The sequence below is a fragment of the Ceratina calcarata genome, unplaced genomic scaffold, assembly GCF_001652005.2.
Source record: "Ceratina calcarata isolate Rehan_Ccalc_2016 unplaced genomic scaffold, ASM165200v1 scaffold369.2, whole genome shotgun sequence".
Lineage (NCBI taxonomy): Eukaryota > Metazoa > Arthropoda > Insecta > Hymenoptera > Apidae > Ceratina > Ceratina calcarata.
The window spans coordinates 966035-981917 of NW_017160008.1; the positions used below are offsets into that span (position 1 = coordinate 966035).

At 34.0% G+C, this 15883-nt stretch overlaps 4 protein-coding genes across 6 annotated transcripts in view; 2 read left to right on the forward strand and 2 right to left on the reverse strand.

The window, feature by feature from the left end:
* Positions 1-2852, reverse strand: part of LOC108625688 (solute carrier family 35 member C2) — a 6491-nt gene extending 3639 nt beyond the window's left edge. Inside the window, exons 1-5 of one of the 3 annotated variants that reach the window (XM_018025878.2) lie at positions 1303-1459; positions 1085-1220; positions 629-855; positions 336-550; positions 201-273 (exon numbers count right to left, since the gene is read on the reverse strand). In XM_018025878.2, the coding sequence (XP_017881367.1) occupies positions 201-273; positions 336-550; positions 629-838 (498 nt within the window). In that variant the 5' untranslated portion in view covers positions 839-855; positions 1085-1220; positions 1303-1459. Of the gene's footprint in view, positions 1-200; positions 274-335; positions 551-628; positions 856-1084; positions 1221-1302; positions 1460-2368 lie in introns of those variants that run through there. The other 2 variants (XM_018025879.2, XM_026814180.1) reach the window with 2 other exon arrangements.
* A 139-nt stretch (positions 2853-2991) lies between these two features.
* On the forward strand, positions 2992-5774 carry LOC108625776 (armadillo repeat-containing protein 1). Its single transcript, XM_018026048.2, has 5 exons — positions 2992-3077; positions 4219-4323; positions 4384-4719; positions 4794-5003; positions 5091-5774. The coding sequence occupies exons 2-5, from the start codon at positions 4219-4221 to the stop codon at positions 5259-5261; spliced, it is 822 nt and encodes a 273-aa protein (XP_017881537.1). The 5' UTR covers positions 2992-3077; the 3' UTR covers positions 5262-5774.
* Positions 5775-5975: 201 nt separating this feature from the next.
* On the forward strand, positions 5976-7248 carry LOC108625704 (armadillo repeat-containing protein 1-like). Its single transcript, XM_018025907.2, has 2 exons — positions 5976-6214; positions 6302-7248. The coding sequence occupies exons 1-2, from the start codon at positions 6092-6094 to the stop codon at positions 6470-6472; spliced, it is 294 nt and encodes a 97-aa protein (XP_017881396.1). The 5' UTR covers positions 5976-6091; the 3' UTR covers positions 6473-7248.
* A 1762-nt stretch (positions 7249-9010) lies between these two features.
* wnd (Mitogen-activated protein kinase kinase kinase 13 wallenda) lies at positions 9011-14419 on the reverse strand. The gene is made up of 11 exons (XM_018026032.1): positions 14280-14419; positions 11997-12271; positions 11743-11929; positions 11476-11667; positions 10961-11387; positions 10665-10891; positions 10275-10599; positions 9801-10204; positions 9477-9701; positions 9201-9396; positions 9011-9130 (listed from the first exon to the last, which is right to left on the reverse strand). The coding sequence occupies exons 1-11, from the start codon at positions 14417-14419 to the stop codon at positions 9011-9013; spliced, it is 2718 nt and encodes a 905-aa protein (XP_017881521.1).
* Positions 14420-15883: the final 1464 nt, after the last annotated feature.

Genomic DNA, 15883 nt, shown 5'->3' on the forward strand with positions numbered 1-15883 from the left:
AAATTTCGCGAAATCTTAAGGGAAATCTTGGAAAAATCGAAAATTTTTTGTTGTTGTTTATTATTAGCAATGTTCTTCCGACGTCTGATTTCTTTTTAAAAAATGAGTTTGTAAAGTGCATAAACTTTTGGGATTGACTGTATAGCCAATACATCCTTAAATTTTTCATGTGGTGTGCTCGTACATATAAACACTTTTACCTTTTTTTCCAATTTCATGAAAAGAGCAAACCCAAGGATAAAAATAATAGCAGTGGATTTTGTCATTGTGTACCTAAAAATAGTTAATTAAAATTATTTTCTAACAATAAATGTATTTTATTTATTGATACATACAATGATATTGTAATTAATGAAATTGCCCAATTTGATAGACCAACATCAAGACCACTGGCTATGCCAAGTGGCATAATCGTCCCTATTATGCTTTGCAAGGGGAGCTTTAATTGTTGTTGCTTTCCCCAACATGTTTTGATACATCTTATTGAAGCGGCGAATAAAAATTTAATTAACAAGTGGCATATCACTACAATAAGAGGATAATGAAATCCCTGAAAAATTAATTCCGATTTAAAACAAAATTGGACAATCAGCAATTCTTATGAATTATAAATTCTGTTTTCACTTACATATGTATTGTAAAGCCATTGTACATAAAATGTTAAACCTACAGACAAGACAAAGTAACATAAAATTAGTAAAAGTATCCTAAACGTTTTTTTCCAAAGGGATACTTCTTTCTTGGATACATTTGAATATTCTTGAACAGGTTGCAAAAAATAGTCTGATGTATCATCTGTATCCTTGGCAATTTGATACTTCACATGTGATCTTGTCATATTTTACAAAAAGTAATCTGGAAATATAAATTATGATGTCACAGCTGTTTGAATGATAGACTCGATTCTATAGAGGAAATGAACTAAGTATTGGCACATGTTTGCAAAATACTTTTGTTATCTACTGTTCGTAATTCCCTTTGTTTATATCGAAATCGTTTTTTAATGAAAATTCGCAAATTATGTGTAACATCATGCAGAAAAGTAAAATATTCTTCGATAGGATAATAAATACTTTGAACGTACCCTTTTATATATCTATAAATACATAAAAATAGTAATAAATTGTTATGTTATTTGCATTAGACATCTGTTATCAGATCACAATGTTTAAAAATAGAAATAGTCGTACAAAGACGACGAACAAATTATTATATTCATTCTGTAAGTTTACAGCACACTTGAAATTATTAATGACACCAATGAAACTGAAATAAAATTAAAATCATTTCACTATCACTTACTTCGATGTGATACACCATATAAGTGTGAAGACGTGTATAAACATAACCTAGAAGCTATAGCAGAGTGACGGGAATGTGGTACACCGCAATCAGATAAATATTGTTCCGGAAATTTTCTTATCAGTTTTAAATTTATTGCCATGATAAGCTTTTACTCAAATTAAGTTAATAGCGGTAAATAGCATAATAAGAAATGTGAATATTTAGATCTCTATTTAACACGTTTAGTAAAAACATAAAAGGTCAATAGTCGTAAGTTTTTATTTTAAAGTAAATTTACATTGAATAAGAAGGTCAAATAAAAAACATGTGTAAATATTTAAATCTCAAAATTCTTCATAGCTTAAAAATGGCTATCTTATACAATAAGTTATATGTACACGTATTCATTTGTCTTTTACTTTATAAAATATATTTTAAAAAATTAGCAAACGAAATTATCTATTAATTAAATTAGACAGATTATACAGTTATATTACATTCACTTATTGGAATATGATTTTGATACTTGTATCATGATTCGAAGACAAACCGTGGATTCGAATGGAGAAAATCACAAATGAATGAACATGGTTCTATTATATTATTTAATCAGATTGTCTTCGAACCATGTTGTCTTATAAAGAAACTCTATCTGTATACATTAATTGTTGAATACACATATACAGGATTATTCGAAAAGCAGTATATTACAGTCAATCTGAATGTACTTTAGTTATTTTATTACATATATATAATAAGCAATTTCTTATTTGTATGTTATCTACGATCGCTACGTCCACCGTTTCTGTACCCTCCGCGACCGCGAGAGTTAGTCTTTGTTGTAGCTGTTGTTTTCGTTGCAGAGTCACCAGAATATCTTGCAGATCCACCAGGAAGTCCTGAAGTACTACCATTATTTCCACCACTACTACTGTTATTATTGTTTCCACTTTTTGTCATCGTAGTACTACCAGATGTGCCACTAGCAGCTGTCGTAGAATTAGCCTGAATTGCCTAATAAAATCAGTTGATATCAGTTTTAATAAAAGCAGTATGGTGAATGCAACGCTTCAGAATGACATACCAATGGTTGCCTTCCAGGTTGGCCAGCGATATTATTTGCATTACCGTTATTTGTAATGCTATTGTTAACGTTACTACCAGGTGGACCAGATCCACTTTGATTAATCATTTGTTGCGCTAAAGCAGGATTTGGCTCGCTCATGTTTAACTGTTCATTGATTACCATGCAAAATTCTCCGATCTTTTGTATGTCCCCATTCTTCCCTGAGTACAGCGTTAAACACTGCCTCCAAACGGACGCGTATCCTTTCGTTAATCTTACAATATCGCCTGGTACCAGGAGCTGTCCAGGCTCGTCCCAAATCGAAACGTTCATACATGCCGTACTGTCCGCCACTTTAAACGTCCGAACTTCGCGGTTTTCTTTGGTGATAGTAGGATGACCAACTTCCAGAACAATAAACACCACGTTAATGTTTTTCTGGCCCGGCCGTATGTCTTTGATGAGTACGTATTCCATTGTTTTAACAATCAATATACACTTTCCACAAGCACACTTTATCAACAATCACCTGTACGTGTGTACTTGAAAATACGTCAAATGTATACGTTTCTTACTTTACACGCTGTTTTATTTAACTTCCCTAATACTCTTAGCAATCGTCCGTTTTTGTATATTCATCGGTTTGTTTCTACAAGTATTCGAGATGGCACCGATAAATGTTTAAAGCGTTCGATTGCGTAAAGCAAGAAAGAAGCTCATTGGAAAGGTAATACGGGTGTTATGCTGTTGGTAGCTGATGGAGTGAATGTCAGCCATCTTATTTTAGTACGTTGCGTGGACGTCAGTTTCGCTACTGTTGTACAATATGCGCGTCATCCGAATAATTTGTTGCCAGCAGCTGCTTCAAGCTGCTTGTAGCACGAGCATGACTGTTGTTGTTATTACTACATAACAGAGTAAAACTGGTACATCTATTACAATCATATACGTGTATTACACGTATTTTATACACACGTGATTGTACAGGCACGCCCGCGACGCGTACATAGGTGCCTCTGTCTATGCATACACTTATTCTCTCTTTTCATTAAAAACCAATTCTATTTTTATCTAAATGCACGATTATTTTCTGAAATTTTAAACAAACTCCAGATATTTTGTAATTACGTACATGTTAGTGACTACATATACGAATATACATATATGCTGAGTAATAGACACACGAGGCAGTTTTTCAGAACAAGTAATAAACAATTGAGAAAATTAAGAATAATTATTAAGAATAATTAAGAGTAATTATCCGGAATAGGCAAGAATCCTCAGGTTACCCAGGAAGCTTGACCAGCTAGAATCCCAAGAACCGCCTGCTACAATATTTCCAGCAACATTACTGTCGTTGCACTCCGTTGCACTTTGCCTGTAGTCTTGTAGTTTGCAGGATGCTCCTTTTTATAGCCGAACTGTAATCCCCGATCCCCACTATCGCAGGAAACATACGTACAAACGCATGTGTTAGTAACTCATACATGCTTATAGTATACATGAAAGTTGTATTCCCGTATTTCCCATTTGAAGACAGTAGTAAAGCTTTCTTAAAGATGTTAAAATAAAAGTCGTTGCAAACTTGTTATACGTAGATACACAAAGTAATTATCCAAGGATATGATCCATTGATGTAAAATCTACCCTCTGAAATTTGTCAAACCAGTTGAGTGGACGTATTGAACCGAAACGTGTGTTGCTTTTGCTAATTGTTTTGAATAACACCATTGACGAAAATTGATTAGCCTTTTGATATCCATAAATATCAATGGGAATGGCTAACTGTATAGAGTGAAGGAGGAAGTTTTTTGTTGTTCTAATGAGGTTGGTCTAAGAGCAAGTTAATGTCAACATTACGCTTTTAGATGATGGACATGGACGATTCCTTAGATCCGAAAGAAATAAAAGTAACCCTCGAAACATACAAGAAATTAGCGATCGACTTTGCAAACCATGACACGATATTGAAGGTAAGGAAAACGTCGTAGAACGTATTCGCATACTTTATGTCGTAATTTTATTAATTGTAGGATAAAACGGTCCTGTCGTACGTGGCATACATTTTAGAAGTACCCGATCTCGAGATCGTTAATTTGGGTTTAGATATATTGGACCTGTTCGTTAAGAATGTAGATAATTATGTACATATAACTTCCACCTTCGGCGTACGTGAAGCTTTAGATGCCGTTATAAATAAGTATAGTATAGACGAACCAAAGATTTCTAAGCGAGCACAATGCATAAAAGACGATATCGAGAGAATGAAACCGCCGATATACAATTTACGAAGCAAGTGCAGAAGAGTAATCGAGCCTAAGAAGCTCAAGACTCATGTAATAGTGTTACATGTCCAAGGTTTATTGCCGGTAAATATAAACAGTATGGATGTATTTTAATTTTGTTTATGTAATATCTTTTAATGACTATATACATGAAATAGGAAACCCGTGCAGAATTAGAGGCAATACTAATAAGAATCAATGGATTAGTTTCTCTTGTAGTTGATGTAGAACACCAGCGTGTTACAATGCGTAGTTTAAGTTATGTCACTGCGAAACAGATCGCTGAAGCTATACAGAAAAATTCAGAAAACATGGAAGCGAGATTAGTGACAAGAAATAAATTCAATCAAGAGTACCTTGTTAAATTGGTAGGTGTAGATAAAACATTTATTGGATTATGGAATATCTTACTGTTATGGAATATCTGTTGTACATATTTTATATGCAATTTGTAGGTCCATACTGGAAACAACGACACTGAAGATATGCCAGAATATTTACCTGAGGAAGACGAGCAAGAAGACGAGAAAGAAGGTGTTGTCTCGTTACTTACTGGCTTAAGACAAGGTGCTTCATCATTGTACAAATCCACTACCGAATTTCTCCAAAATTCATTTTACTGGTAAATTTTAATATCCTACGCGTAATTCTTTCCTGTTCCATTATCAGCAAGCGATTTAATAAAAATACAAATTTTAATTCTGTAAACAGATATTTTTATTTTTAATTCAAATAATTTTTACTAATGAGCTGATAATACGATCTTACACGATTCATTAAGTTATGTCTGAAGTTACTTAGTTTTCAATGTATCTATTATTACACTTATAAATGCTAATTATGAAGAACCATTTTAAAGAAAGACGAAATATTTAATGGCAATGCCGGTGTATAACTTTAGTTTTTGTTATATTTGATAGTATCTATAATAGTAAGATCTGATGTCAATATTTTATGTTTTCTTTTGACATATATCTGTTTTGTGTTAAAACTTGTAATTAAACAGAGTGATATGATCACTCTTTCAATCGGTTTCAAGTTCTATAACAGAATAAAAAGAGGCATTGTATTTATTACTTACTGAATGTAAATTAACTGTTCAGGTCTTGTACAAAATATACATATACATGTACCATATATACGAAGGTAGGATTCCTACTACATGAAACAGTTTCTTTCGACTAATATTTCATTACCATACATTATTTAATTGACATGTATGTATGAAAAGAACTGATCTATTTCATTGTATTTAGAATAATCTTTTGCTAGTATATTATATTATTAAAAATAGGCTGTGCAAACATTGTATGGATGTATTTTAATTTTGTTTATGTAATATCTTATAATGACTATATACATGAAATAGGAAACCCGTGCAGAATTAGAGGCAATACTAATAAGAATCAATGGATTAGTTTCTCTTGTAGTTGATGTAGAACACCAGCGTGTTACAATGCGTAGTTTAAGTTATGTCACTGCGAAACAGATCGCTGAAGCTATACAGAAAAATTCAGAAAACATGGAAGCGAGATTAGTGACAAGAAATAAATTCAATCAAGAGTACCTTGTTAAATTGGTAGGTGTAGATAAAACATTTATTGGATTATGGAATATCTTACTGTTATGGAATATCTGTTGTACATATTTTATATGCAATTTGTAGGTCCATACTGGAAACAACGACACTGAAGATATGCCAGAATATTTACCTGAGGAAGACGAGCAAGAAGACGAGAAAGAAGGTGTTGTCTCGTTACTTACTGGCTTAAGACAAGGTGCTTCATCATTGTACAAATCCACTACCGAATTTCTCCAAAATTCATTTTACTGGTAAATTTTAATATCCTACGCGTAATTCTTTCCTGTTCCATTATCAGCAAGCGATTTAATAAAAATACAAATTTTAATTCTGTAAACAGATATTTTTATTTTTAATTCAAATAATTTTTACTAATGAGCTGATAATACGATCTTACACGATTCATTAAGTTATGTCTGAAGTTACTTAGTTTTCAATGTATCTATTATTACACTTATAAATGCTAATTATGAAGAACCATTTTAAAGAAAGACGAAATATTTAATGGCAATGCCGGTGTATAACTTTAGTTTTTGTTATATTTGATAGTATCTATAATAGTAAGATCTGATGTCAATATTTTATGTTTTCTTTTGACATATATCTGTTTTGTGTTAAAACTTGTAATTAAACAGAGTGATATGATCACTCTTTCAATCGGTTTCAAGTTCTATAACAGAATAAAAAGAGGCATTGTATTTATTACTTACTGAATGTAAATTAACTGTTCAGGTCTTGTACAAAATATACATATACATGTACCATATATACGAAGGTAGGATTCCTACTACATGAAACAGTTTCTTTCGACTAATATTTCATTACCATACATTATTTAATTGACATGTATGTATGAAAAGAACTGATCTATTTCATTGTATTTAGAATAATCTTTTGCTAGTATATTATATTATTAAAAATAGGCTGTGCAAACATTTATTGTATTATTTTCTCTTGACAAAACCAAAGTATCGAACAATTTGTATGTTATTAAGGTCTGTAATTAAACAGAATATACTGATTACTGTAAATCAACTTTATTTCTTTATATGACAAATTTCGTGTACTGCTTCTATTATATAATAATAATAGAACTAGTCAATTTAGCTGCCACTGCACAAGGAACAATTTATGCATCTACACGCATAAATATATTGATACAATACGTACGATTAATATAAAGTACATGTTTTGTACTATAACTTAATTATTACTTCGTCCAAATGAGCACATCAAAATATTATACCATATTTTAATCACTATCTCCTTAAGTTTACATTGTATTGTCTATATTTACAATGTATAATAATTGTCATTAAGGCAATTTGAGTTTCAAAGCAGGTACAATAGATGGATGCAGAACAGTACTTTGGACATTTGAGTCAAACAATATCATCTAGTTTTGTATATGTAATTGCAATACTTATTAATTTGAAAGAATTGAGTATGACTTTTCCACAGAGTCCAATACTATTGTTGAGTTTCGGTTTGAAACTCAGACAACCTGCATTGTTTTCGACTATATTATAATACAACTTATATTATAGTACTATTTTAAACATAGTCATTAAATTAGATTCCTGTTTTCATTTATTTATCGAAATGAAGCGATAAAATTTCTTGTACATTGTACATCTGTAGTGAGAATATCGGTAAAAGTTTTAGCACATCAAAAATATTTAATGACTTCGTTCCATTAAAATACTCTTAAGTAATATCTCAAGTGTATTATATTATTCGTATATAATTCTATCAGAATAGTTGAATTCTATTTCCAGTTACAAGCTTTTATTGTTTCCTATTGCACGGATTGTTTTTAATTAATTTTTGTCTTCGTTTAACAGTTAGTGTTTGGTGTATTTTATGCAAATTGCCGTAGGCACTTATAATGTAAAATTTATTTAATAATTGTCATTCCATTACATATTCCCTATATCATTTTTCAAAGTATATTTTCCTAATGCAACACTTATTATTTTACGAGTTCGTTATTGAATTTATAAACAATATCTCCTTGTGAACTAGCGTATAATATGCGAGTTTACTATTTTTTTTTTTTACTTTTATTTTTAATTGGTCTCTACATTCAAGTAGATCTTATTTTTACGCACGAAACAAAGTAAACAATGATCAATTTTATACTCATTATAGGAATGATTCTTGTTACTATCTTAATATGAAATAAATGCAACGTATATGTATAAGGTAATAAATTCATATTTAGCTGATATATTTATTAAAAAGGAACCATAAAAAAAGGTAAAAAAATTATGGAATGAATAATTCACGAAATAATGATCGTTCTTTTCTTTCATACGAAAGTGTAGATGTATGTATGTACGTATTTACAATTAATACTATATAAGTAACATGTCGCTACACATGTTTTTGTGAATCTATTGAAAATATAAATCTATACTTCATTTTTTCCTAGAACAAATATTCATGCGACTGTCATTCTGCATAGCGCAGAGCAAATCGTGCCATAAGTAATGACAGATTTTCATTCGCTTGACTGTTGATAGATACCAGGTGTTTGAAAAAAATCATTTGAATCTGAATTTCAGAACTTGATGCGGAGAACTTTCTGGATAATCGTGCAACGTGATTGGAATATGTCGTTGATAAATAATGTGTAAAATGAATGTACATGTACACTAACATATACCTTAAATGGATAAATATCTACAATATTTAACACAGGATGCTATTACGCTACAAAAATGCACTGGCTGTTCGGTACTTATCTTATATCACTCGTAAATGAGATATAAATATTTCGTTAGTGCTAATCTAGACGCTACTTTCTATCTTTAAATTTGCACCTGCTGGCTGAGATGCAATTGTAATCTCACTGACTTCATCTGTTTCTGATTGACTTGACATATCAGAAACGTCATCTATTCCTTTCCTCTGAGTAAAAACAAAGAACGTATAATACTTTTATAATTAGTTTAAATAATTCATAATGATTGCCACTTACCTTATGTGAATAATGAATATTACGAAATACTCTTTGCATATCGGGATTACTTTCTAACGTAGAGGATTGACTGGACGGAGGATGTGAATATTCAGAAGTATTTTCTTCGTCAGAAGCTAATACTCCATCTATTCGTACTGTTGCGTGCTTAAATCTTCTTAATCTACATCCAGGGCCAATTGGCCTTCTGGCAATGCTGTGAAATCAAGTTAATAAATTGTTAATCGCATAAGTTGTGTATGCATCATACGTTTCTTAAAAAAAACTGAACTATACCTTCTTCTTCTAAGGGAATAGTTGTATGTATAGCTTGGATCTTCACCTTCTTCATCCGACCAACTTTCTTCATATGCATCGTCTTCACGATCACGTAACGTGTCCATATTTTCGGAACATGGCCGAGATTTAATTTCCGACTGTTCTTGCGACGTATTGGTACCATTAATCATATTAATACCACAAAAATGTCCAGATAACTTACTAACGGAGTCTTCTTTATTCCTGAAATTGATTAGATCATTTAAAAATTAATATATTCAAACGTTTAGATACGCGCATACATGTATATATATCTTATATATACGTGTAAATATACTTTACCTGTGTTGTATCACATCATCGCAATTTCCATTATCAATAGGAGAAATGAGACGATTAGCATTGATAATTTCACTAACTTTTCGGCCAAGAGTTTCAAGATTATCATCATCGCTACAGTCCTTTAAACGTTCATTTCCGTTTACACGATTCTCATTCGACGGTTCAGGACTGGAACAAGGACTAGATTGCATTCTGTAGTGAGCTTCGGATAAAACTGAGTTCCCATTCAAAGGTTCCGGTATTTGTTTATTAAAGGATTGTTTGTTAAGGCTATTTATAGAAAGCCTCTCTGCTCTTTCTGGAATTGCTGTTGTATGACTAACGGAATTGTAATCAGTTTCGCTGATATCCATCATATCTGTTTGCGTTTGACTATCAACGAATCGTGCACATACTTCCGTGCTCTGGAAATAAATAAATACACAAAATTACTTCAAGTAAAAAACGGTGTACATCTTTATGTCGAATATTTACTTTTCTTTCACGATGAGGACTCGACCGCGGGGTAGAATTTACTCCACATCCAGAGCCTACCCTACGATGCCTGTATTTCCGTTGTTTAAAACTATTGTTGGATGCTAAGATTGTTTCCGGTTGATTGGATTCGTTTAATTGTGTGTACATAGTAGCTTTCACAGGAGTTTGTGGACAGTCCGTCGGAGACGGTGGTGTGGTCGGAGTGGACGATGTTGAGAATTGAGTGGTGGGGTTGCGTCTACGATGAAGTCTTTCTTGAGCCTTCAAGAGAGGATGCACAAGACGTTTTTTACATTGCTTGTATCCACTTTGTTGTTCCCGTCTAAATGATCAAGAAAATTATTTATTTATCAATCATCTTTTAACTCATGTTAATTCGTTACTCACTTGATTACGTCTCGTTCGCGCTGTTCCAACTGCAATAAAACAGCGCTTAGTTCTAAGTACAAATTATTAGTCCTTTCAAGTTTTCGTTCATAGTGTTCTCGTATATCTTGAGCGTGTCTTAGTTCATCTTCGCGACGTCTAATGAGATCAGCTTCAAATCGTGGACTACTGCAACTGTTTGTTTGCATTTGCTTCAAATGATCTCTAATCTCCTTTTTCCAAGATTGCTATAATCATAAAAATCATTAAGTACTTCAATGAATTTCAGCTGTACCAATTGTTAAATCTTACTTCACCTGCGTTTTGAAATATTCGTCAGGTTTCGTGCATAGCACCTCATCCGCCGCAATGCCAAGATGAATCTCAATGTGCTTGAAGGAGGGCCTGTTCCGTGGTTTCGCGGCCCAACATTGCTTTACCAACAATCTATAACCCTCTGGACAGCTCGCGGGAATTGGTAAATGTAAAGAATTATTGCCCACGCCCCAAATTATTGCAGAAGAGTCCACGTCTTTATATGGTATTTCTCCACTTAAAAGTTCCCATAACACCACGCCATAAGACCAGATGTCAACTTTCTCAGAACAAGGTTCGTTTCTGATTATCTCTGGTGCCATCCAGGCTACTGTACCGGCGAAGCTCATTCTTGTACTAATTTCATTCCACTCTCGGCTGGTGCCAAAATCGCTAATCTTCACAACTTCCTCTTGCCCTATCAATACACTGAAAGGATACATTTTTATGGTATCAGCTAAAATTTGTCGATAACAAGTTTCATATCAATTTTACTATAATGAATTAAAGATGGTACTTTGGACTTTTAAGATCCCTATGTATAATTTTATGTGCGTGAAGATAGGCCATTCCAGCAGCGATTTGTTTCGACCATGATACTAATCTAGATGGTGGAACCGGCTCTCCCGCTCTAAGAAGATCGTACAGTGGCCCGTACGGACAGAATTCCATAATTATACAATAGCAAGGGGCTTGTGTACAAACACCTCTGGAAATGCATTCAAAAGTTTTTAATTTACACTGTCAATGTCTTTGCAACTGTGAAATCAATAGAATTAATTACCTAAATTGAACGATGTTTGGATGATTTAATTTGCGTAAGTGCCGTATATCAGTCTCGCGCGGTTCTCGTACTTTTTTTACAGCTACAACTTCCTTATTTAATTTTCCACTAAATACTGCACCCTGAGCTCCAGACCCGAGCCATTGGAGTTCACTGATCGACTCAAATGGTATTTCCCAATCTTCCGCTAAAATAAATCCGTTCTCATAAATATTATAAACGGCGCATCATACAAAGAGATGACGATTTCTTACTTTGATGTCCTTTAATTTTCTCATTTACAGCTGCCTTTGAAAGCATGGTCCAAACTGGGCGCATGCATCCTAGTATACCCTCCACCCAGCTGGACCTCTGTGCATCCAACGTTCCAGAACCCGGGGTACATTTTGTCGCAGTTTCGCTGGAATTACTATTGCTTCCCGAATTACTATGATTGTTATTGGGTAATTGAGCGTCACGTGAATCTGTGATAATAGGACCACCCGCGATTCCACTCAGCTGGCCCAATTCTTCTTGAATACATAACATGCTGCAATAAATAATTTAAATTATCAAACTGTCTGGCCTAAAAGTGACGGATAAATTATTAAACTGTCTGGCCTAAAAGTGACGTTCATAGGAAATGGAACTGTTCGAATTCCTTATACGACGAATATTGCTTTTTATGATAAAACAAAGTCAAAATGTACGACAAGCTATCTACTAAAGTATTTTTCTATATCAGAGCATGAAAATGTGGAGAGATATTTCGAAAGGTTTAAATCGCGTCTAAATTATCCGTCGGAGGATATAAACCTTGAGCAAAGTGTACAAGGTCGGGCACGGTTGATTCATGTGTAGATTAAAAATGGTATGGAAAGCGCGATGTGTTAGTGAAAGTCTCTCCTACATGCCTCTATCTACGTATGATCGATAATGTGCGTAATTTCTTTCGGTTCTACCTCGCGACGTACGCTAAAAAATTACCAAGTATAATCAGCTTTCTCATTCATTTTCATTTTTATTAAGTTGTATTAAAATTTTAATTTCGAATCGATTATATCGAATTGCCTGGTTTTCATACTTGTTGCATCAGTTCCTCATAAGAGATGTTTGCAATAACATCATTAACAATTGAAAAAAATATGATTGGCTCACAATTATACAAACATATGTGTCACAGGGTTTCAGCTGTTTCTAATTTTATTGATTGCTAATATACATGCGTATGAAAAAGTATATACTACGATTTTGAGCTAAACAATAGTAGATATATTGCAGTACTTGTAGACAATTAAGAATACTAAATGACTGCCATTAAATTCTCATTCAGAGTGTCATTTACTTTGGTTGAACCAAGTCCTTGCTTCCCTTAATGGCTTTCATTTTCCATACTCCACACGTGAATCAGCTCGTAAATTTCAATCATGTAAAAATGCCACATCAATTTTTTAGGGACATAAAAATCTTTTCATTCATCAAATTTGATTGTCACAAGAAACGATCGACATAATCATTAATCATTGTCTGCATGAGTTATGCATAAAACATGTTACTTATTGAAAACGAGATATCCATAAACAATGCATTTCAAAGTTTCGCATCGGATTCACGCACGCTAATCGTTGACATGATTTTATTAAACGATTTGTACTCCGTTGTCATACATAAAATTTACGATCGCGAATCAAGCGCAAACACAAGTTTATTTGCAGTGTACTTTAGTTTGACGTTGTGCATCTTTTACTATTATCGTTTGGTAATAATTCCTTATTTGGGCAAATATTTGTCGACGATGCTCGAATGGCGTAATGAGCATACATTTAATGAAACACGAGGAAGGTGAAACCGCACGGACCGTGTGGTCGTTAACCAAGGCCGCGACATAAATATCTGATAAATTCGAAAGATTGTTAATGCGAGTTTGTGTTAGTACAAGGACAAGATCGAACCCGCCAACGATGGTGCCGTTATCGGAGGCACATTCCGACGACTTGGCCTTCATGCTCACCTCCTTGTACCGACGTTGTTTGGAACGACCGTATCATCGTTCTGCGTCTTCCGGAGGAAAAAGCGAGTAAACACCATCGTACCACGCGTTGCATATGGTTAACAGTACCCTCGTCTTACGCACTCAGGGAAAGCGTCATAAAACCATGCCAAACTGATTTAGCGTTTGCGCGAAAAATTAAAAGGTAAGTACGCTCAAATTATACGAGATGCACGCAAACACGAGACATGTCGCGAACTGACAGGTTACCCGATAGAGGGCCTCATTTATCTCGTTTCATATGACGAGACGTGACGATTAAACGATGTATACAATGTATTGTTCGTCGTATTGTAATTGCAGGTGAATGATAATTCAATATCGAATATCTCTTACGATAGACAAATGAATGTTATCGGAATCGGAATCATAGATGATTTTATAAGAAGAACGAGTACTCCGGTTTTAATTTCCGTGCTAATAAACAATACGCATGCGTAACCGTGCGCGCGTATTGCAAAGCGAATTGTTTCAAATACGTATTCACTCAGAATTATTACGCACTCACCTATTAGTAAATATATGCGTCTCGGGATGCGACGGTGATAAAACTACTTGATTGACGCCCGACGACGCTTCCATTTCCTGAGATTCGAATTTGTACATCTCAGGTTGAGACAATGTCTCGGTCTCGGCAGGAGTTCGCATAGCTCCTTATTATTCCGTGTTCCGTTCCTGGAACAAAATTCATTATAACTATCTCATATAGTTCTAATAACAACTATGTTTGCGTGATTGTTATCACGTGCAGAGTAAACTGTTAAAGGATACGTTATCTAATACCGCGTTACGGAGAGCGAAGACAGGATGAAGAGGAGAAATGGCGAATAAGAAATTACCTTTGGCATAACATGGGGAGGTTGGGTTCAATGGAATGCCGATCTAGTAAGAGGTGTGGTATGCGGCCGTCGCATACCAAACTTCATGCTTTTATTTTTCGTGCAGATTCCTCGGGCCAAACCGTCTTTACATATTTGAATATAGAATAACACATACTGTCCATTTAATTATAAATTGTAATGCTGATCGTAAACTACTACATGGAACACGTGGACTGATTGAATACCTAGAGCAGTTCTATAAAAAATCTCGATCAGGTGTTGGAACAAGTAGGGCATCCTCCATGCCACAAAAAGCAAAAGAAGAGAATACGGAGTTCTCTATACCTAGTGAGTCATTCGTAGGCGTGTCTTGGGTTAATCCAAAACACCTGTGCCCGTGCCTAGGTAGTCTCTAGCATGCTAGCCCTTGAAACCTTCTAAACCTGCTAGCAGCAATACTCCTTCGCTTAGATAAAAGCAAACATGAAAAAGCTTCGACAATGAAATGATTTTGATTATGTATGAACCGTATATTCAATTATTTCAAAAGTTTCGTATATTATTTAAGATTTGTTTTGTGAAATGCACGTTATATTGCTAGCCATCGTTCAAGGACTTCGGCCTTTACGTGTTACAACGAAAGGGTTGCTGAAATTTTTGCCAGAGTTAACAGATCGATGTTCCAAAAGAGTGAACACGTTGCACCCTTCGTTTCTTCGACAGACTATTCCTGTGGGTGACGTTAGGGTACGAATTGTAATAAGAAGGGTGTTCATTTGTCTATCCTGATTTATCACTTCGCTGACCATAATCCTAATGTGCAAGCACGTTAAAATATCGATGCTCAATGTTCCAATACAGTAAGATCTATGTTGGAAAATGTACATCTAGATCAGATTAGGGTATTTAGAAGAAATGACTAACTCGTTAAAGCGGCAAATTTAATAAAGCTAACAGAATATATTACGTCAACTTCAATCCTCTAGACGTTCATCACATGTGTAGGTGTGCGTGACTTCGTTACATTTAGAAGGGCTGTAGTAACCTTTCATAAGATATCCTAAAAATACTTTCCAATATTGAAGAAGCAATGAATTTTATTTAAGAATTTAAAAAATCTATTAGGATTTATTGTTATTGTAAAAATGCGGAGTTAAGTTAAAATTTCGTTTTCATTGAAAAATCATATGCATATTTGTATGCGCAATGCACGTGGTGTTGAATGCTTCATTAGAATAATACAGAGATCTGCTGCACATCCTAGCATTGAAATCACTCGATAAATTAAGTG

Bases quoted from the DNA above. Each gene is read 5' to 3' on its own strand.
- LOC108625704 (XM_018025907.2), top strand. From the start codon at position 6,092: ATGCGTAGTTTAAGTTATGTCACTGCGAAACAGATCGCTGAAGCTATA. The intron at 6,215-6,301 runs GTAGGTGTAGAT...TGCAATTTGTAG, and splicing joins AAGAGTACCTTGTTAAATTG to GTCCATACTGGAAACAACGA.
- wnd (XM_018026032.1), bottom strand. From the start codon at position 14,419: ATGCGAACTCCTGCCGAGACCGAGACATTGTCTCAACCTGAGATGTAC. The intron at 11,668-11,742 runs GTAATTAATTCT...ATGCATTTCCAG, and splicing joins CCAAACATCGTTCAATTTAG to AGGTGTTTGTACACAAGCCC. The intron at 10,892-10,960 runs GTGAAGTAAGAT...TTATGATTATAG, and splicing joins ACGAATATTTCAAAACGCAG to CAATCTTGGAAAAAGGAGAT.
- LOC108625776 (XM_018026048.2), top strand. From the start codon at position 4,219: ATGATGGACATGGACGATTCCTTAGATCCGAAAGAAATAAAAGTAACC. The intron at 4,324-4,383 runs GTAAGGAAAACG...TATTAATTGTAG, and splicing joins ACCATGACACGATATTGAAG to GATAAAACGGTCCTGTCGTA. The intron at 5,004-5,090 runs GTAGGTGTAGAT...TGCAATTTGTAG, and splicing joins AAGAGTACCTTGTTAAATTG to GTCCATACTGGAAACAACGA.